General features: G+C 45.8%; 1 protein-coding gene across 7 annotated transcripts in view; it reads right to left on the bottom strand.

The window, feature by feature from the left end:
- The window catches only part of znf280d (zinc finger protein 280D), a 188,787-nt gene that overhangs the window by 42,378 nt on the left and 123,268 nt on the right, over positions 1-23,141 (bottom strand). For all 7 annotated transcript variants that reach the window (XM_072470735.1, XM_072470740.1, XM_072470737.1 and 4 more), the window contains 3 exons: positions 22,127-22,227; positions 21,600-21,820; positions 11,645-11,802 (listed from right to left, as the gene is read on the bottom strand). In XM_072470735.1, coding sequence (XP_072326836.1) covers positions 11,645-11,802; positions 21,600-21,820; positions 22,127-22,227 — 480 coding nt within the window. The remainder of the gene's footprint in view (positions 1-11,644; positions 11,803-21,599; positions 21,821-22,126; positions 22,228-23,141) is intronic.

Raw genomic sequence — 23,141 nt, 5'->3', positions numbered from 1 at the left:
GCTGACTATCCCTAATCATATTATTCCTATCTAGATGATTATAAATCTTGTCTCTTATAATCCTCTCCAAGACTTTACCCATTCTATGAAGAAGGGGAAGAAAATTGTTAACCCCAATAAATAGCAAACTATTTGACGAAATGCTTTGTTTTACTTCGACTTTCCCTTCCATATTTGAAGTATATATAGACTTATTTCTTCTCAAAGAATATTTGACTGCTTTCCAATTGATTTTTCTTTACACAACTAAAATTAGGTCTGGAAGTATTTTATGATTTTAGCAGTCCAAGCTGTACCATGCTGAGATTTTAATGCCATTTCCTTTTCCACAATTGTTTTCTATTATGATTGTTTTTTTGATTGGCATGTGAATCCCAACAATTTATTTCTTTTGTACAATTCTGAACTTTTCCTTGCAATTTTTGCTTATTTAGTATGCCTATTGGCTTAGCTATACTAATTTAGAACCCCCACCCCCGCAACTTCTCAACCTTCCTCTCAGCAATACTTGATTTACAACAAACTATTATCTCAATTCTGACTTATTTACCAATGTGCACAACTATATAGAGTGGAGATGTTTCTCCAGTGGACTCTCGGCAGTCAAATTTTCAGTTTGCAAAACGGTATCACTGCACACATTCTGATGTGCAAGAATAAATTGAGCTGTAAATCCATCAGCACGTTACAGTGCACTGCCTTTAAATACCACCTCCCCAGATGGGTTAATTCAATTTACATAGTCAGCTGTAGATAAGGGGTGGGATTCTCTGTCTCACCGCACCAGATTTCTGGTGCCCACGCTGTCGGGATTCTCCGTTTCGTCGCTGGCTGGTCAATGGGGTTTCTCATTGTGGGGCAGTCCTACACCATCAGGAAACCCCCGTGCAGCCGGCAATACGGAGAACCCCAACGGCACAGAATTCAGCCCAAGATGCTTATTGATATTGGTGGGCTCAAATTAATCAGTGGCACCGTGATTTCTATTTAAGACCAGGCAGTAGTGCGAATGGAACACTATCCATTCACTTCCGGAATCTGAACCAGAATTTAGCAAATAAAAAAGGAACTACAAAAAAATTCTCTTTGGAGAGTACAAGAATAAAATATGCAGCAACTCCAAAACATATACCAATGTGATTGCTTTCACTGATAAACAGAAATCTTAATTGAAAGGTATATTGACAGGATGGATGCCTCTAGCGGAGAACCCGGATTCGACCAAAACCTCATGTCACTGTCCATGTGGAGATTGCATTCTCCTCATGTCTGCACAGGTCTCACCCTCACAACCTATAAGTTGTGCAGGGTAGGTGGAGTGGCCATGCTAAAATTGCCCCTGAATTGGAATTTGTTTTTTTTTAAATCGGTAGATGCCCCTCCTGACTGTAGAGTCTAGAACTAGGAGTCACATTTTCAGGATAAACGGTGTGTTTTTTGGACTGAAATGAGAAATTGTTCCATTCAGAGGGTAGTAAATCTTTGGAGTCTCCAAGAGGGCCGAGTCAACTGGTGCATTCAAAACTGAATTTCTGCTCCAAAGAAAACAAAGTCAATGGGAATGGGAAAAGAGTTATTGCAAATGTTCAGTCGTAATCTTGCTGATTGGGTCAAGGCAGTGTTGCTCTTAATGATCACAATATCATCTATCAATGCTGAAAAGAACATTTTCACCAACTCCTTAACAGTGAATCCAGAGCAGCAGCTGATATTCTCCAGGCCAACTCCCAGCAACCTGTGGTAGAACCCATGAGTGAGCCACCACTGCGGGGAGAGCTGCATCACGCAATGAAACAAATAAAAAACAGCACAGACAACAGCCCCAATGATATTTCATCTGTGGTCGTACAAGCTGGAAAGTTTTCACTCACGTCAAAAGTTCATGCACTTGTATGGATTTTGGAGGAGAAAATTTGGAAAATCCAAAAACATGTTGAGCACATGCTTAAGCGTATTTGTGGCGGCTCGAGACACACACTGGAGGCGTCCAGTAGTTAACAAAGGGGTTTATTGATGAACAGCAAAGACAGTCAAGTAACAAGCACAGAATACTTTACAACAGGTCCTGACAAAGAACAAAGAACAAAGAAAAGTACAGCACAGGAACAGGCCCTTTGGTCCTCCAAGCCTGCGCCGACCATGCTGCCCGTCTAAACTAAAATCTTCCACACTTCCGGGGTCCGTATCCCTCTATTCCCATCCTAGTCATGTATTTGTCAAGACGCCCCTTAAACGTCACTATTGCCCCTGCTTCCACCACCTCCTCCGGCAGCGAGTTCCAGGCACCCACTACCCTCTGTGTAAAAAAACTTGCCTTGTACATCTCCTCTAAACCTTACCCCTCGCACCTTAAACCTATGACCCCGCTACCCCAGGGAAAAGCCTCGGACTATCCACTCTGTCTATGCCCCTCATAATTTTGTAGACCTCTATCAGGTCGCCCCTCAACCTCCGTCGTTCCAGTGAGAACAAACAGAGTTTATTCAACCTTTCCTCTAAGCCTTCCATACCAGGCAACATCCTGGTAAATCTCTTCTGCACCCTCTCTGAAGCCTCCACATCCTTCTGGTAGTGTGGACCAGAATTGAACACTATACTCCAAGTGTGGCCTAACTAAGGTTTGGAACAGCTGCAACATGACTTGCCAATTTTTATACTCATGCCCCAGCCAATGAAGGCAAGCATGCCTTATGCCTTCTTGACTACCTTCTCCACCTGTTTTGCCCCTTTGAGTGACCTGTGGACCTGTACACCTAGATCTCTCTGACTGTCAATACTCTTGAGGGTTCTACCATTCACTGCATATTCCCTACCTGCATTAGACCTTCCAAAATGCATTACCTCACATTTGTCCGTATTAAACTCCATCTGCCATCTCTCCGTCCAAGTCTCCTAACGATCTAAATCCTGCTGTATCCTCTGACAGTCCTCATCGCTATCTGCAATTCCACCAACCTTTGTGTCGTCTGCAAACTTACTAATCAGACGAGTTACATTTTCTTCCAAATCATTTATATATACGACGAACAGCAAAGGTCCCAACACTGATCCCTGCGGAACACCACGAGTCACAGCCCTCCAATCAGAAAAGCACCCTTCCATTGCTGCTACTCTGCCTTCTATGAGTTAGCCAGTTCTGTCTCCATCTTGCCAGCTAACCTCTGATCCCTTGTGACTTCACCTTTTGTACCAGTATGCCATGAGGGACCTTGTCAAAGGCCTACTGAAGTCCATATAGACAACATCCACTGCCCTACCTCATCAATCATCTTTGTGACCTCTTCGAAAAACTCTATCAAGTTAGTGAGACACAACCTCCCCTTCACAAAACCGTAACGCCCAACACCTTGTCTTTTTGGATCTCAATGTGACCCAGGCTATCTACACACCCTTCTCCAGACTCAACATCCACCAATTCCTTCTCTTTGGTGAATACTGATTCAAAGTATTCATTTAGCACTTCGCCCATTTCCTCTGGCTCCACACAGATTCCCTCGCCTGTCCTTCAGTGGGCCCGCCCTTTTATGCATGTGTAAAAGCCTTGGGATTTTCCTTAACCCTATTTGCCAATGACTTTTCGTGACCCCTTTTAGCCCTCCTGATACCTTGCTTAAGTTCCTTCCTACTTTCCTTATATTCCACACAGGTTTTGTCTGCTCCCAGCCTTCTAGCCCTGACAAATGCCTCCTTTTTCTTTCTAACGAGGCCTACAATATCTCTCATTATCCAAGGTTCCCGCAATTTGCCGGATTTATCCTTCTTCCGCACAGGAACATGCCGGTCCTGAATTCCTTTCAACTGACATTTGAAAGCCTCCCACATGTTAGATGTTGATTTACCCTCAAACATCCGCCCCCAATCTAGGTTCTTCAGTTCCCACCTAATATTGTTATAATTAGCCTTCCCCCAATTTAGCACATTCACCCTAGGATCACTCGTATCCTTGTCCATCAGTACTTTAAAACTTACTAAATTGTGGTCACTGTTCCCGAAATGCTCCCCTACTGAAACTTGTCCCACCTGGCTGGGCTCATTCCCCAATACCAGGTCTAGTATAGTCCCTTCCCTAGTTGGACTATCTACATATTGTTTTCAGAAGCCCTCCTGGATGCTCCTTACAAACTCTGCCCCGTGCAAGCCCCGAACACTAAGTGAGTCCCAGTCAATATTGGGGAAGTTAAAAGTCTCCCATCACAACAACCCTGTTGCTTTTACTCCTTTCCAAAATCTGTCTACCTATCTGCTCCTCTATCTCCCGCTGGCTGTTGGGAGGCCTGTAGTATACCCCCAACATTGTGAATGCACCCTTCTTATTCCTGATCTCTACACATATAGCCTCGCTGCCCTCTGAAGTGTCCTCCCGCAGTACAGCTGTCATATTCTCCCTGACCAGTACTGCAACTCCTCCACCCCTTTTACATCCCCCTCTATCCCGTCTGAAACATCTAAATCCTGGAACGTTTAGCTGCCAATCCTGTCCTTCCCTCAACCAGGTCTCTGTAATGGCAACATCATAGTTCCAAGTACTTATCCAAGCTCTAAGTTCATCTGCCTTACCTGTTATACTTCTTGCATTAAAACGTATGCACTTCAGGCCAGCAGTCCGCTGTTTCCAGCAACATCTCCTTGTCTGCTCTTCCTCAAAGCCATACTGGCCCTATTCCCTAGTTCTCACTCAGTTTTTTCAGCTCCTGACCTATTTGCTCCTCTATACACCCCCCTGCCATACTAGCTTAAACCCTCGTGTGTGACACTAGCAAACCCCGCAGCCAGGATATTTATGCCTCTCCAGTTTAGATGCAACCCATCCTTCTTATACAGATCACACCTGCCCCAGAAGAGCTCCCAGTGATCCAGATAACAGAAACCCTCCCTCCCACACCAGTTGTTTAGCCATGTGTTTAGTTGCTCTATCTTCCTATTTCTCGCTTCACTGGCACGTGGCACAGAGAGTAATCCCGAGATTACAACCCTAGAGATCCTGTCTTTTAACTTTCTGCCGAGCTTCCTGAACTCCTGCTGCAGGGCCTCATGCCCCTTCCTGCCTATGTCGTTAGTACCAATATATACAACGACCTCTGCCTGTTTGCCCTCCCCGTTCAGGATGCCCGCTACCCATTCAGAGACATCCTGGACCCTGGCACCAGGGAGGCAACATACCATCCTGAAGTCTCTTTCATGTCCACAGAAGCGCCCATCTGTGCCCCTGACTATAGAGACCCCTATGACTATTGCTCTTATGCGCTTTGACCCTCCCTGCTGAACATCAGAGCCAGCCGTGGTGCCACTGTTCTGGCTGCTGCTGTTTTCCGCTGATAGGCTATTCCCCCCAACAGCATCCAAAGGGGTACACGTGTTCGAGAGGGGGACAACCATAGGGGATTCCTGCATTGACTGCCTGCCCCTTCTTGTGGTCACCCATCTCTCTGCCTGCACCTTAGGAGTTATAGAGATGTGGTCACACCCATCTATGTTGCTTTCTGCCACCTGCATGCTCCTAAGTGCATCCAATTGCTGCTCCAACCGAACGACGCGGTCTGTCAGGAGCTGCCATTGGTTACACTTGCTGCAGATGTAGTCAGCCGGAACGCTGGAAACGTCACAGATCTGCCACATCTCATAGTTGGAGCACTGTACCCCGTTGAGTGACATTTAAGCACTAATTAATTAATTTAAAATAAACATTTGAATTATTGTTAAATTGAGTTACAATGATCTATATGGCCCTGACGCTAGATGATTTTTACTGTAAAATTAAAGGCTAAATACCGATCTTTGCCCTCAGGTTTAGTTACTCCACTATCTAGTTAATCAATTCGAATTTTTTTCCAATATTATTTTCCCCCCAAATTTAACAGATTCCCAACCAGCCAATCAGGTCACAGTTTTACTGGATGTCACTTACAGTTTTCCCCCACACACAATTTGAAAAGGAAATAGAAATAAAAATCACTTTCCCTTCCCAGGATGCTCTCGGATTCTCTCCCTGCAGATTAACAGTTGCAGGCCAGGAGAAAGAGAACAAAACGATAGTGAAAAAGCACCTTCACCCACTCTGCACCGAATTACCTCACTGCACCGAATTACCAAGTTCCAATTCCCACTCTGGATGTGTCTCACTCACTCAGGATGTGTCCTTCACCTGCGCAAAGTTTACGGAGTGCGCTTTCTGTCTGTCTTTTATACAGAACTCAGCTAACCAGGGTGACTCACACTACTTAAGCTTCAAACAGAAGAATACAATGTACACCACTTACCTTTCCCGAGTACCTCACTGCACCAAATTACCAAGTTCCAATTCCCACTCTGGATGTGTCTCACTCACTCAGGATATGTCTCATTCACCAGCACCTGACACTTTGGTTCCTTGGTCCACCCGCCGTCCTGCTCCCAGAGTCCCGCACAAACCCCTCATTAGATGGGATCTCCACACAATTGGCCATGAACCAGTCACGTGGTCAGTGGAGCCCGTCCCCTTAAAGTGGCTGTGCTTCTACATCTTCCCCCACCCCCTCCAAATCACTTATTACCACTACCCCAAAAACTATATCCAGAAGTTACAGATATTAACAGAGCCAACAGGAAAGAGCGAGTCCATCAAAAAGTCAATCGGCCCAGATTCCTCTAGATCCTTCCCGGACATAGCCCTGCTACACGCTCGGTGCTCTCTTGGACAATCAGATGGCAGACAGTTGGTGCCACCTCAAGAAGCACCGCCTCAACAACAGGCGCAGTGGGTTCAGCAGAATCAAGAGGCGCTGGCTCCTCTTGAATGGACAGAGTTACAGGACTGTTCATGATGCTAGCTGGGCTTGTCAACTCCTAGCTGGGGCGTTCCTCAAATGGTCGACGTGCTTCCTGGCGGTCTTCCTGTTAAAATTGACCAAATAAGACATTGTTCCCGACTGGGCCATAACCAGTCCTTCGAACAAAGGAAAAGCCTGAAGCATAATTGTGGACCAAAACGGTATCTCCTATCCAGAACGACATATCACCCCTCTGCTCTGACCACTGACTCTTCCAGGAGGTCTGACATGCCTCCACCCTATGCACACCTGAGCTGCTATGACCGACATGGTGGAATGAGGGGTTTGAGTTGTACAACAAAATGTTAGCCAACTGCTAGCGAAGTGGTTTATCAGATTGCTTTTTTATGGCAGTTTTGAAAGCTTGAATGGCCCTCAGCCAGACCATTCAATGCTGGGAAGTAGGGGGTTGTCCACATGTGTCGTATGCCATTTGCTCACACAAAAATCTAGGGGCTTTTCACAGTAACTCCATTTCATAGAATTTAGTGCAAAAGGAGGTCATTCGGCCCATCGAGTCTGCACCGGCTCTTTGAAAGAGCATCCGACCCAAGCCCACACCTCCACCCTATCCCCATAACCCAGTAACCCCACCCAACACTAAGGGCAATTTTGGACACTAAGGGTAATTTAGCATGGCCAATCCACCTAACCTGCACATCTTTGGACTGTGGGAGGAAACCGGAGCACCCGAGGAAACCCACACGCACACGGGGAAAACATGCAGACTCCGCACAACAGTGACCCAAGCCGGGAATCGAACCTGGGACCCTGGAGCTGTGAAGCAATTATGCTAACCACTATGCTACCGTGCTGCCCAACTTGTGACAATAAGCGATTTTCATTTCATTTCACAAATCTGGACATCATCCCAGTCAACAGGGTGCCATTTTCCAAAACAATTCACTTGGGAACACCATGAATGGCAAACGCTCAGGGTAAGGCATCTACCCAGGCTGCCGAGGTAGTGATCACCATCTCTTGAACCGATAGCCACTTAGAGTGGGCTTGGCATCCACCAGCCTCCAAAATTATCTTGCCCATAAACGGGCCAGCATAGTCAATGTGAACCTTGGTCCACAGCAACCTGGCCATTCCCAAGGGTGAAGGGTGGCGGAAGGCTGTAAATATTGCTGCATTTGGCAAGGGTGGCACTGTTGTTCTAGTCCTTCACTGTCTTTATTTATGCCTTGCCACCAGATGCAATTGCACACCAGCATTTTCATCTTTGTCTGCCCTGGGTGGGTGCTATGTAGCTCTTCAAGGAAGAAATCCTGGCCTGAGGAGGGACGGCCCCCGTGATCCACACAAAATCACAGTCTGCAATGTCAACTCGTCTTCCCGAATGAAGTAGGCACTCAGCTGTTCAGACTTCTTGTAATGCCAGCCAGTCTGAATCATCATTGAACCTTTCAAAGAATAGGGGCTGATCCTCCGCTGTCGGGATACTCTGCTGCGCCGGCGGCTCAGGGATTTCTTGACGGCGTGGGGCTGCCCACAATGGGAAACCCCATTGGCCGGCTGGTGAGACAGATAATCCCATGGGGGCGCTGCACCAGATTTCTGGTGCGGCGGGATGGAGAATCCCGTTCATGGTCTCTTTGGGTTCAGTTACGGATATGCCCAGCAGACAATGGCAGTGTCTGGAAAGTTTAAAGCCAGAATAATCTCCTGGGGTACAAGTGGCGGCTGAATGCTCTTGGGTAGGGGCAGGCGACTTAATGCATCCGCATTTGTAATTTACGTCCCAGGCAGTTGCTGTAAAGCACAGTTGTAGGCTGCTAACAGCAAGGCCCAATGCTGCATCCTTGCTGAGGTTATAGATGGTATGGGCTTATCTTCCCTTAAAAGGCCCAACGGCTTGTGGTCAGTCACTATGTCGAACTGCCAACCGTACACATACTGGTGGAATTTCTTCACACTGTATGTAATCGCTAAACCGTCCTTCTCAATCTGGGCATAGTTTCGTTCCGTTTCTGAAAGGGTCCTTGAGGCAAAGCCAATAGGGTGTTCCAGGCGGCACAGTGGTAGTGGTTAGTACTTCTTCCTCACAGCGCCAGGGACCCGGGTTCAATTTCAGCCCAGGGTGACTGTGTGGAAGTTGCACTTTCTCCCAGTGCCTGCGTGGGTTTCCTCCGGGTGGTTCAGTCCCCCCATCCCCCCCCCATAGTCCAAAGACGTTGGGGTTAGGTGATTGGCCATGATGAAAGATTGACCTTCAGTGTCCAGGAATGTACAGGTTAGGTGGGGTTATGAGGATACCCATGGCCCTAGGTAGGTTGCTCTTCAGAGGGTTGGTACACATTTGATGGGCTGAATGACCTTCTCCTGCACTGTCGAGATTCTTAAGAACTATCTCCCATTTTGTGGGATGAATCTGTCCCTATACCATAGAGGACACATCACATGAGCATGATTGGTTTTCCTAGATCAAAATGCACCAAGAGGTTTGAAGACTGTAATGCTTGCTTCATGATTCAGAAGGTTTCATCTTAGGACTTTCTCTATTGCCACCAGTGATTCTTCCTTAATAGCTGATGCTCACCCACTATGGTCACCGAAGCCCGGGTGTTGACTTCCACTTTAAACGGTTTAACATATACCCTGAAGATAATTTCAATTGGAGCCATCTTATTCAATTGGACTGCATTCAACCGATACATTGCATGCTCTTCAGAAGCTTTGGGGGGGGGGGGGGCAGGGTCAAATACAAATGGGAGGAGGAAAATTTGTGGGGGGTTGGAAATAGACTGGCGTCTGTGGTGTGAGGCGATGCGCAGGGTCAACTCAACACCCTCTTGGGCACGGGTGAGTTTGAGTCAGTTTAATGTAGTGCATAGGGTGTGTATGAGCCGAGCAAGGATGAGTGGGTTCTTTCAAAGGGTGGACGACGAGTGCGAGTGAGGGCCGGTGAATCACACTCGCACGTTCGGAGGTTGTGAGAAGCTGGAGAGGTACTGGGAAGCAATGTTTGTCCAAAATTGTGGGTGGGTAGGTCAGGGTGGACCCAATGGTGGCGTTCTTTGGAGTATCGGAAATGCTGGAGCTGATGGAAGGGAAGGGGGCTGATATTGTGGCCTTGTCTTCTATGATTGCTCAGTGAAGGATCTAGTTGAATTGGAGGTTGGGTACGCCACCAGGGGTGGCGGCCTGACCAGGGCACCTGTACGACTTATTACGGTTGGAAAAGATCAATTTTGAGTCGAGGGGGTCGGAGGAGGGCTTTGGCCTGAGACATACACTGGAGGCTTTGAGTAGTTAACAAAGGTGTTTATTGATGAAAGGCAAAGGCAGTCAAGTAACATGCACAGAACACTCATGAGGTCTTAATCAGTTGGTTCCCTAGTCCACACTGCCCAAGGTCCTGCTCTCAGGGTCCTGGACAAACTCCCTATTGGCTGGGGTTCGTGCACTCCCGCACATTTACCCCCAAGTCATTCACATGGTCCATGGAGCCTCCCGCCTTAAAAGGGGCCACACTACCACATCATTCAATTGCTAAGCATTTAATTCAGTAAATCGGGAGGTCCTGTGGATTGTGCTCCAAATATTTAGATGCCCAACAAATTCACCATGATTCTGCACTTGCTTCATGAAGATATGACTACAACTGTCGTGAGTGGGGGATCTGAAACAGACACTGTCCAAATCTAGACCGGGATCAAGAAGGCTTTCTCATATTCCCCATGCTACTTAAAATCTGACAATGGCTATTTGCTGGAAAGCTCAATTGCCCTCTTGTGCCTGTACTAAATACTGCCTAGATGGAAAACTTTAACCTCTTGTCACCTTTTTGCCAGAATGACATATCAGTTTATGGACAACTGTAGCATCATTGCCTACTCTGCACCAGAACTGGAAGCCACTCTTGGACTCTTCAATCTGCATACAAGAAACTCAGCCTGTCCTTGAATGATGCCAAAATAAAACTAATATCAACACACACCTGGTCAACCAAATACTCTACCTCCCGGATTTGTTCAAGGAGATCCTGGAACATGTTCAGCACTTCCCATACCACGACAGTCACCTCTCGCAAAAGGCTACGTATTTATGAGTTGATCCGACAGATGCGCCAGCTCAGCTGCCTCCAAACTGCAGCAGGGAGTGTTTGACCAGAAAGACCTCCACAAGTCAACAAAATTCCTAGTGTACAGAGCAATTGTCACCACATTCCTGTATGCAGAAAGACCTGGATTGTATACAGACGACACACAAGAGCACTGGAGAAATTTCACCAGCAATGCTTCTGTCACATCCTCAGGATTCATTGGGAGGATCAGCGAACAAACACAAATGCCCTCTTGAAGCCAGCTCCACAGCATTCAGGCAAAAGTGCAGCAAAACCAACTTTGATGGATGGACACCGACCGGATGGCCGGAAAAACATCTCCCCTGCCAGGTTTTGTTTTCTCAACTCTCAAATAGTTAATGTGCCATGAGAGGACACAGGAAATGTTTAAAATGGCACTCTGAAGCTCTCTTTGAAGGTTACCCCCACTGACTGCCTGGTCTCCTTTCCAATTAATGGCATTCTCAGCCCCAACTGGTTGCAGTACATGCCAATTCTTGCCTGTACATGACTACAAAGGTTCTCACACAATGTTTTACACAGCTTTGGATTGATGTAGGATTTCCCAATTGGCAGCCACTGAGAAAAGTTAAGTTTCAAGACAGGATCTCCTGAGATACAGGTTATTCAATTGTTTGAAACATAAAGCACCATAGGATCCGGAAGTGAAATATCTACATATTTTGCCAAACTTACAATTAGAATGAAAGGTTGTGGTTAAGCACAGTTGTCATTTAAAAAGCACACAAGTTAGTTATACACTTACTTGTTGACTCATAAGGACTATGAGCAGTTTCAATGTGGCACTGTAACTGGAAGGGCGTGGGGAACTGACGGTGACAGTGCTGGCAGGTGGTGTGGTTTTCCCAGCTTTCACTGCTCTGCTTCTCTAATTCCATGTGATGCTTCATGTGGTTCATAAACCTAACAATAATGAGGCAGCTAATAAAACACTTTTCTCCAAGATGCAGCTTTAAAAATCATATTGCAAGGTGAAATAAACTCAAAGTAACTAAAAAATGCATAGCATACTTTTTAAATAATTTTAAACTGCTGAATTTAACTATAAAAATCATGAAAAAATACATTAAATGCTGCCAGAACAACGAAGTATTTCTAGCATTTTTGCTTGTTATTTCTGATTTCCAGCATCCACAGTATTTTACTTTCATTTTTTTAAAATTTAGAGTATCCAATTCTTTCCCCCCCCCCCCCCTCAATTAAGGGGCAATTTAGCGTGGCCAATTCGCCTACCTTACACATCTTTGGGTTGTGGGGGTGAAACCCACGCAGACACGGGGAGAATGTGCAAACTCCACATGGACAGTGACCCAGGCCCGGATTGAATCCGGATCTTTGGCACCATGAGACAGCGGTGCTAACCACTGCACCACCCAACATTTGACTTTCATGCCAGAATAGATAATAATAACAATCTTTAATGTCACAAGTAGGCTTACATTAACACCGCAATGAAGTTACTGTGAAAAGCCCCTAATTGCCACACTCCGGCGCCTGTTCAGGTACACAAGAGGGAGAATTCCAAATGACCTAACAGCGCATCATTCGGGACTTGTGGGAGGAAACTGGAGCACCCAGGAGGAACCCACAATGACACAAGGAGAATGTACGGACATTGACCCAAGCCCGGAATCGAACCTGGGACCCTGGTGCTGTGAAGCAACAGTGCTAACCACTGTGCTGCTGTGCCACTCGGAGAGCCTGAACGTAGTGTTAAAACCTTAACATCAATGATTTTGGTAACGTGCTGAGTTTACCCTGCAATTTATATTTTAAAGAGTCATATGGTCAGTGAAATCAGAAAACAGCACACTAACTAAATCCACTGTGAATAACTCATACGTCATTATATTAAGGAAACAACACTTTTGGAGTGGCACGTAACGTTGCTGTTGCATGAACCCAGATCACGAGGGCCCCAATATTAACTGGGGCTGAATTTCACAGGGAGGGCGGTGGGAGTTTCAGTTAGAAATCTTGGCACTCACAACACAGGAAAAAAAACACAGGCTCCTTGCCCAGATGCCTGATTTACTAACAGGATTGGCTCCTGACGGGCAGGGAAAGCACCAGAAAACACTGCAGCCCAAAAGCATATAGGTTCCCGCTGATCAGTGTGCAGTATGGTTTGGGTGATCACGGGGTGATTCTCAGTGGTTGAACAGACATCAGATGCAGAGATCGAGATTGATAGGGGCTCTGGAGAAACAGATTTGCTCAATGAGCTGGGGCGGGAGGTGGGAGGAAACACTTATGTTCCTCCTAGTACACAAGCAGACATGACAAAGCACATAGCACATAACTCATTCTATACAGGGGGACTTCCGGTTGCGGCTATGCTGAGCTAAGTCGCACGTTCGGCAGCTCCTGCCAGAAACGGACTTTTGGGCTCTTTTTAGGGGCCCCAGCAGCATTTGTTCGACGGTTCCCAGTGTGGGATGGTGACAGTACGATTTCCCCGGCACTGTATGGATTGGGCCAGGAGTGGCGTGGTGAAAAAAGTAATTCTGGTGCAGCGAAAAGTGCGAGGGAGGAAAGCCAAGATGGCGGCGGGTGGGGACCAGGCAGCGTGGGCGCAGTGGTCGTAAGAGCAGCAGGAGTTTCTCAAGCGCTGCTTCACGGAATTGAAAGCAGAGCTGCTGGAGCCGATGAAGGCTTTGATCGACAAGCTGGTCGAGACCCAGAAGGCCCAAGGGGCGGCGATCTGGAAGGTGCGGCAGAAGGCCTCGGAGAATGAGGACGAGATATTGGGCCTGGCGGTGAAGGTGGCGGCGCATGAGGCGCTGCATAAGAAATGGCAGAAGTTAGAGGACATGGAGAATCAGTCGAGGAGGGAGAACCTGCGGATTCTGGGTCTCCCGGAGGGAGTGGAGGGGTCAGATGCTGGAGCATATGTGGTCACGATGCTGAACACGTTGATGGGCGCGGGTGCCTTCCCGAGGCCCCTGGAGCTGGATAGGGCCCACCGAGTCCTGGCGAGGAGGCCCAAGTCTAACGAGCCGCCGCGGGCGGTATTGGTGTGGTTCCACCGCTTGGTGGACAGGGAGTGTGTCCTAAGATGGGCAAAAAAGGAGCGGAGCAGCAGGTGGGAGAATGCAGAGGTCAGTATATACCAGGACTGGAGCACAGAGGTGGCCAAGAAGATGGCAGATGTGGTTATGCTACAGGAGACACATTTGGGGGTGGCAGATCAGGTTAGGCTGAGAAAGGGTTGGGCAGGGCAGGTTTTCCACTCGGGTTGGACGCAAAGAAACGAAGGGTGGCGATTTTGGTGGGGAAGCGGGTGTCGTTTGAGGCGCTGAACATCGTGGCAGACAATGGAGGTAGATATGTGATGGTGAGTGGTAAGCTGCAGGGGGTGCGGGTGGTATTGGTGAACAATTATGCCCCGAATTGGGACGATGCCGGATTTATGCGGCGCATGTTGGGCCGGATTCCGGACCTGGAGGCAGGGAGCTTGATAATGGGGGGACGGGACGGACGTCAACACGGTACTGGATCCAGCATTGGACCGCTCCAGGTCCAGGACGGGTAAGAGGCTGGTGGCGGCCAAGGTGCTGAGGGGGTTTATGGACCAGATGGGAGGAGTGGACCCATGGAGGTTTGTCAGGCCGGGGGCCAGGGAATTTTCTTTTTTTTCCCATGTCATGGATCCAGACTAAAATATTTAAATAAGCCAGCCTACCTGTTGGGAGAAAGCTGGTTGCCCAAACCCTATTCTGCCTTTTCCAAACTGGCAGTGGGGAGATTACAGTTACTGCTTTTCCACGGTTTCACATCACACATGACACCAATTCATTTTAGGGTTAATATGACTTCCTCGAGGTCTTTCTCATGCTTATGACTCTTCAAATCAAGTTACTTTTTAAAAATAAATTTAGAGTACCCAATTTTTTTTTTTCCAATTAAGGGACAATTTAGCGTGGCCATTTCACCTACCGTTGTGGGGGTGAGACCCACGAAGACATGGGGAGAAAGTGCAAACTCCACCCGACAGTGACCCGGGGCTCAAATTAAGTTAAGAAATCCAAGCAGGTAAAGTTTTTCTCTGCCCAATAGAGTGAACATTCTCCATCCATGGGGGGGGGGGGGGGGGGGAGGGGGGGGCAACATATTTATCCACATCCACAGAACTGAGGTTGGAAAGGTCACAAGCTTAGTGAGTCTCAAATTTAAACAATTAAAACCACTCAATCTCTGAAGGATATTATAAGCTTCTCCATGCTTGACATGTAGGACACCCTACCAATTAATGACAATTGCTTTATAGGCGTAATCGTGAGCCAGTATGGGAAGAATCCCAGTTCCATGACTTGTGCAGTTTAAATATCTTAAGTAGCTTCTCATTCAAAAGCAATCTTGAAATAAACTGCAACACCAGAAAACAACAATGTTACAAACAGGGATATATTGGCTTCAGTCACAAACAAAAATGTATATTATATTCTTCTCTTGCAAGTTTTCAGTCTTTAATATTTGAATGCATGCCCATATTTATATGACAATAGTGATATACAGTGACTAACCAATGAGCAATCCTAATCTCATGTGGTGTACTCTGCACATCACCCTGGACCTCTTTACTGCTTTTACACATAAGAACTAGGAGCAGGAGTAGGCCATCTGGCCCCTCGAGCCTGCTCCACCATTCAATGAGATCATGGCTGATCTTTTGTGGACTCAGCTCCACTTTCCAGCCCGAACACCATAACCCTTAATCCCTTTATTCTTCAAAAAACTATCTATCTTTATCTTAAAAACATTTAATGAAGGAGCCTCTACTGCTGCACTGGGCAAGGAATTCCATAGATTCACAACCCTTTGGGTGAAGAAGTTCCTCCTAAACTCAGTCCTAAATCTACTTTTCTTTATTTTGAGGCTATGTCCCCTAGTTCTGCTTTCACCCGTCAGTGGGAACAACCTGCCCGCATCTATCCTATCTATTCCCTTCATAATTTTATATGTTTGTATAAGATCCCCCCTCATCCTTCTAAATTCCAACGAGTACAGCCCCAGTCCACTCAGCCTCTCTCGTAATCCAACCCCTTCAGCTCTGGGATTAACCTAGTGAATCTCCTCTGCACATCCTCCAGTGCCAGTACGTCCTTTCTCAGGTAGAGACCAAAACTGAACACAATACTCCAGGTGTGGCCTCACTAACACCTTATACAATTGCAGCATAGCCTTCCTAGTCTTAAACTCCATCCCTCCATTTGCCTTCTTAATCACCTGTTGTACCTGTAAACCAACTTTCTGCGACTCATGCACGAGCACACCTAGGTCTCTCTGCACAGCAGTATGTTTTAATATTTTATCATTTAAATAATAATCCCTTTTGCTGTTATTCCTACCAAAATGGATAACCTCACATTTGTCAACATTGTATTCCATCTGCCAGACCCTAGCCTAGGTCATCTTAGTGCCGTTTGCAAACTTGGACACATTGCACTTGGTCCCCAACTCCAAATCATCTATGTAAATTGTGAACAATTGTGGGCCCAACCACTGATGAGAGGGCAGTCATTTTATAACACAACTTAACCTAGCCAAATCCCTCTGCAGATTTCCGGGGCGGGATTCTCCGCGAACCGGCGGGGTAGGCAACTCCGGTGCGAAGGAGTGGCGTGAACCGTTCCGGCGTCGCACCTTCAGGGGCTAGGCTGGCACGGTTTGCGCCCTGCCAGCCGGCGCGGAAGGGGGCTTGGCGCCACGCCAACCGGAGCCGAAGGGCCTCCGCCGACTGGCACACGCTCGGGAACACCAGCGTTTGCTGGCGTCATCCCAGCGCATGCGCAGGGGGGATCATCTCCACGTTGGCCATCGCGGAGGACCACAGCAGCCGACGCGGAGGAATAGTGTCCCCACGGCACAGGCCCACCCGCGGATCGGTGGGCCCCGATCGTGGGCCAGCGACACGACCCCCCCCCCCCCCCCCCCCCCCCCCCGCAGCAAGGTCAAGGTCCCACCGGTAAGTACCTACTCTAATTTACGCCGGCAGGACCGGCCGAAAACAGGCGGCCACCCGGCCCATCGTGGGCCAGAGAATTGCCGGGGGGGGGGGGGGCTGCCGCAATTCCCACCCAATCCCCGGTGCTGGAGAATTCGGCAGCCGGCGGGGGTGGGATTCACGCCGCCCCCCCCGACGATTCTCCGACCCGGCCGGAGAATCCCGCCCCCGGTATTCTCTGCACTTTTTGCTTTACCACTCATCTTAGTGTCGTTTGCAAACTTGGACACATTGCACTTGGTCCCCAACTCCAAATCATCTATGTAAATTGTGAACAATTGTGAGCCCAACACTGATCCCTGAAGGCAGTCATTTTGTAATTGACGTTTTACAGCTTGCTGCTTTGGATTGAAAAGGTTAGGCAAATAGATATGATGTTGGTAACTGAGGGGACCATCAATGTTATATCACTGCTTTTCCAAAAGTGACTGTCAGGTTTTTATATAAATAAACAGCCATAAAGCAAGAAATTGAAAACAAGGGGAGGTGAATAGTAATAATAATGATAATTCCTAAAGTATTAAACATTGACTCAAAGAAGAGTATGCTCCTACAGAAAATTTACGTTCAAATTTATTAATTCTCAGTCAGTAAACTTTTTAAAGTTTGGGGCAGCACGGTAGCATTGTGGATAGCGCAATTGCTTCACAGCTCCAGGGTCCCAGGTTCGATTCCGGCTTGGGTCACTGTCTGTGCGGAGTCTGCACATCCTCCCCGTGTGCGCGTGGGTTTCCTCCATGTGCTCCGGTTTCCTCCCACAGTCCAAAGATGTGCAAGTTAGGTGGATTGGCCATGATAAATTGCCCTTAGTGTCCAAAATTTCCCTTAGTGTTGGGTGGGGTTACTGGGTTATGGGGATGGGGTGGAGGTGTTGACCTTGGGTAGGGTGCTCTTTCCAAGAGCCGGTGCAGACTCCATGGGCCAAATGGCCTCCTTCTGCACTGTAAATTCTATGATAAAAGTGTTAATTAAACTCCAGCTGCTCTCAAGACAAGCCACGAGCACATCTACTTAGTTCTCAACTTCCAAGTACATATAATAGCGATTAAAATACCCTCAATTATACGTATCTTTTGCTTTATTTATAAAATCCACCTCACCTATTGGTACTACTCAGCTCAGTTTATCATGCAGCTTGTGTTCTCAAAAGCCATACCCATATTTCAATTTTCACATTTTGCTATTTCAGCTTCCCTTAAAGGATTCTCATTCAGGGCAACTATGACCTTAACTGCCAGGTAGAGACTGTGAAACAAACGGGTATCGCTGTTAAAACAGCTTACAGAAGCCTTTTTGTTGCATTTTAAAGTAAAGTTATTCAATCAAAAGAACAGTTCTTGCCCTGTAATACTACCAACTATTTTTCACCGTACATCCCTGAAGGGAATTCCACTGAAATCTGCTGATAATGCTATCAATCTGTACAGCAAATGGGAATGAAGGTTATGGAGTACTGCACCACATACTCATGGTGCAGCATAACCACCCGAGAGGGCGCTTGTAAGTATGCTCACCAAATTTGGTTTTCTGATGGTGTTGAGTTTTAATTTCCTTTCAACAGCGCTGAGGCCAATTTGTTCCTTAGCACTGTAACAGCATATAATTACTGCCAAATATGCAAAAAGCATCACACAGTAATTGGAAGTAAAGCTAAAATATATTTTGGATTACAGAGTTCACTCACGTTTACTATGGATATAGGCACCTGGTTAAGTGAAAATTAATTTAGCAGTTACTTCCATTAATTTGAAGAAACCACTGTGATATATTTAGAACAGCATTTTCTTTAAAACAAAAATGGCTTCTGTTTTGTTCCCTCAATCGACAGGTGAAGATGAAGATGGGAGCAAACTAATGGTTTCTTCAGTTAGCCATTCTGTAATTAGCTATTTGGAAATGTTGAATAACGACCCATGGTAACCCATTTATTGATTTCTCCATATTGTGGGGAAACTCTTAATTTTGAACATTCTGTTTGAACAGACAAATTGGCGAAGGTTCCATGTTGAAAATTGTGGACACAAATCTGTATACTGCAACTCCTGGACTAATTTTCCTCTTTTGCACTGAATGCACCCTCAAAACTGTCCTTTTACCATGGAAGTGTATTTAAAGATGCACCAACATCATGAAAACACACTCCCTCCCTCATTTACCCTGCTTCAGAAATCTACTGAAGGTAATATATACACTTGATTATGGATCGGAAAACACATGTCATTTTCCACTGGTCCTCATGCAAACATTAATTCACTCATCCAGTTATTCTGGGGACAGCTCAGGAACAGCGAGGTGTTGAGGCCGAAAATAACAAAAACGATACAGCATGGTAGCACAGTTGCTTCACAGCTCCAGGGTCCCAGGTTCAATTCCCGGCTTGGGTCACTGTCTGTGCGGAGTCTGCACGTTCTCCGTGTGTGTGCGTGGGTTTCCTCCGGGTGCTCCGGTTTCCTCCCACAGTCCAAAGATGTGCTGGTTAGGTGGACTGCCCATGCTAAATTGCCCTTAGTGTCCAAAAAGGTGAAGTGCGTTACTGGGTTACGGGGGTAGGGTGGAGGTGTGGACTTGGGTAGGGTGCTCTTTCCAATGGGCCGGTGCAGACTTGATGGGCTGAATGGCCTCATTCAGCACTGTAAATTCTATGATACAAAATGAAAAAAGGGAAATATACAGAGTCCCAATAATCCCTCATTATAGGACTCCCTATAACCGTAAAAATAGTAGCCGAGTAGGTTGTGTTTTACAAGCGATAGAAACTAACAGCACAGTCAAAAACTGAGTATTTTAAAGACTGATGGCTTAGGTATGTTACTGAGAAGGATATTGCAGCTTACAGCACAATATTTAGATCAACAGACTTTCTTCAGCTTTTTTAAAAGATGCTTTTGTTTAATACAAATGAACTATTCTTTTTGGAATGCCAAACTTAAAATTTTAGTTTTAATAAAGACATGATATAAACACACAAAACTCAACTCCTTCCAATGATATACATGAAGACCTTTGCATAAATATTTTCTGTAACCACAGAATTTACAGTGCAGGCCATTCGGCCCATCGAGTCTGCACCAGCCCTTCGAAAGAGCACCTACCTAAGCCCATACCTCCACCCTATCCCCACACCTCCACACTATCCACGTAGCCCCACCTAACCTTTTTTGGACACTAAGGGCAATTTAGCAAGTCCAATCCACCTAACCTGCACATTTCTGGACTGTGGGAGGAAACCGGAGCACCCGGAGGAAACCCACGCAAACACAGGGAGAACGTGAAGACCCCGCACAGACAGTGACCCAAGCCGGGAATCGAACCTGGGACTCTGGAGCTGTGAAGCAACTGTGCTACCGTGTTGCCCTAACGTCATGAAAAAAAACATTGCTGTGCTGACCACATTGCCAAACTCAATCCTTCATGGCTTATTTTTATTATAATGTTGCCAAACTCAATCCTTCATGTCTTATTTTTATTATAATGCTATTAACTGCCTAACTGCGCTCAAACCAAGTGACTGCTAAAGCCATTTCAGAGGGCATTTACTGTGGGTCTGGAGTCACATGTCGGACAGACCAGGTCAGGGTGGCAGATATCTGGGTCACTGATAGCCTTTTCGGGAAAGAAGAGTTATTATGACAAACTGACAATTGTTTCAGGATCATCATTAGAATTACAAATGTCAAATTTCACCATCTGCCGTGGTGGGGTTTGAACCCGGGTCTCCAAAGCAATACCCTGGGCCTATGGATTACTAACATTATACCACTGGATCTCCTCGCTCAGCCCTTCAGTTGTAATCTTTGTCCTTTGCTCTAAAAAGGACCAAATCTGAAACTTGTTGCATCAGCCAATTTTCCTTGCATCAGGATTTTCATGGTTACTGCAATTCAGAGTGAAACTTTTCCTCAAACATCTATGCCTGCCTGAAGGATCTAATCACAGCACAGACATTTCAAATTATAAGTAAATGATAATACAAATGTAGAGTGGGTTTCCAACAAAGCTACACCCATGGGACTTGGTTGTGAGTAAATCCCATGGATACAACTTTATAAATAAAAACATACAAGAGCTTCATTCAATTCTAAAATGGCAGCACACTACAAAGCGCAACCATGAGTAACAGCATGAAATAACGGGGAAGAACTTCCCACATCTCAAACCCAAGATTCCCAAATGAACAAGTGTAATAAGAATTACTGCATACCACTCTCATGGAGCACAGTTCAGACTAGAGTTCAAACAGCAGTAATCCAGAACTGGTGAAAAATCAAACAACTTGGTCAAAGTGATTAAAACATTTTCATTTTTCTCTTTGCTCTTTAATTTATGGTTATTTTATTTTATCCATAAATTTACAGTACCCAATTCTTTTTCTTTTCCAATTAAGGGGCAATTTAGCGTCGCCAATTCACCTATCCAGCACATCTTTTTGGGTTGTGGGGAGACCCACACAGACATGGGGAGAATGTGCAAAGTCCATACAGGCAATGACCAGGGCCTAGGCGCTGTGAGGCAGCAGTGCTAACCACTGTGCCACCATGCTGCCCCCAATTTATTGTTATTTTAAACTAAATTGCAGATTTAACAGAATATATGAACAAAACTTATCAAATAAATTCTCATTCAAGTAATATTGTTTTAGAAATATGGCATAGGTCGTGTGTTTGGGCAATTAATTTATGCAGGGATATGGTACCTTATGTTATTCTTAAGAATCTTCAGACAACTGTAACACTTGAAAGTTGTATTTGTCTTCTGATCTTGTTGATTTAAGTGGGCATCACCATCATCTTTTCCATAATAAAAATCATTGACCAACATAATAAGTTTCCCCTTTTCGATTTCCAAGACTTTGTTTGACGATTGTTCTGATGATGGTCCAGGACAGTAGCTAGACACCAGATCTGGACAACAGAACTCAACAGGTACAAACCAATAGTGTTATCAATTATCTGAGGTCCCAGATGAATAATTTTAATATCATGATGGTTTTAATGGTGGTGCATATTACAAGTTAAAACAAACAAATGCCACCGGAACAAAATATGAAGTAATAAAAGGTTCATTATCATGGTTACTTTTTTTTTTTAAAAACAAAAAGGACACTGCCTTGTAAACTGCAATATTTTTAAGTTCATGTTCAATTATTTGCATACACCATCTCAAACCGAAGCACTAATCCTTCTTATTCCTTGTTGCATAAATAATCATCAAAATACTTACAACCATATGCTGCCGTAAAGAATCCAAGACATTGAAGTGAATGTTGCACTTTGGACAAGCCCTTGGGAATGGTACCCCATTTTTAATATTACTTTGCGATCCTGTCAAAATAATTTCATTGTTTAAGTACCAACCTAAAATGAAATGCTCAGCTGGTCCAGGTCCTCAATGACTACAAGGGGAACCTACATGCTTTACTCTGATCATCCGCCTTCTCAATTATTCATAAACATATTTGCAGAAAAATAACGATGCATATAAGTCTCCATCTCGGTGCACAGCACATTAGTGCCTCATTCTTCTAACTCGATCTAACTCAATCATATAGCCCAGAAATGTTAACTTCACTTCATATTTGTTTTCACTCTTGTTCTTAGCCACAATGAATAAATGTGGTGTAGCATTGCACGCTTTGATGATTAACAAAAAGCCAAACAGGAGAAATTAAAATGAGAAAAAGATCTTGCCAGTGCCCTGATGATGTCCCAACATTACATTGACTTATTGTTCATTGCATAATTTCTGAATGTTGCTGGTACAGAATGCTTGCTACATTTTTCAATAACAAAAGTCACTATACCTTAATAATAATTCATTGTGTTAAGTTCCTGAGACATATTGATGTAAAACATGGTAATAAAAAATAATTTTACATGGGGAGAGAAGCGGACATGGTGGCATTTGCCTCCCTGCTAGCCTAGAGGAGGATTTTGCAGAGTTGGCGGGACTCGGAACTGCCAAAAGGTTGGGACTTGGGTGCTGGATCCAGCTGAATTCCTCCACTTGGAAAAGATTAAGTTCACCAATAGAGGGATGGACGAGGAGTTCTCCGTGAGGATGGAAGCTGTTCATCGACTTCTTCAAGATGTACTAAAACTTCAGTAGGGAGGGGGGGGGGGGGGGGGGGGAGAATAGGAGGAGGAGGAGAGGTGGTGTCCCTTTTCTTTGGGGGAAGGGGAGGGTTGAGGGATATATTGGTTGGAAAACTCTATTTGGGGAGTGGGGGAAGGTATGC

The sequence above is a fragment of the Scyliorhinus torazame genome, chromosome 12 (genome assembly GCF_047496885.1).
Source record: "Scyliorhinus torazame isolate Kashiwa2021f chromosome 12, sScyTor2.1, whole genome shotgun sequence".
Taxonomy (NCBI): domain Eukaryota; kingdom Metazoa; phylum Chordata; class Chondrichthyes; order Carcharhiniformes; family Scyliorhinidae; genus Scyliorhinus; species Scyliorhinus torazame.
This window is presented reverse-complemented; position numbering and strand designations above follow the sequence as displayed.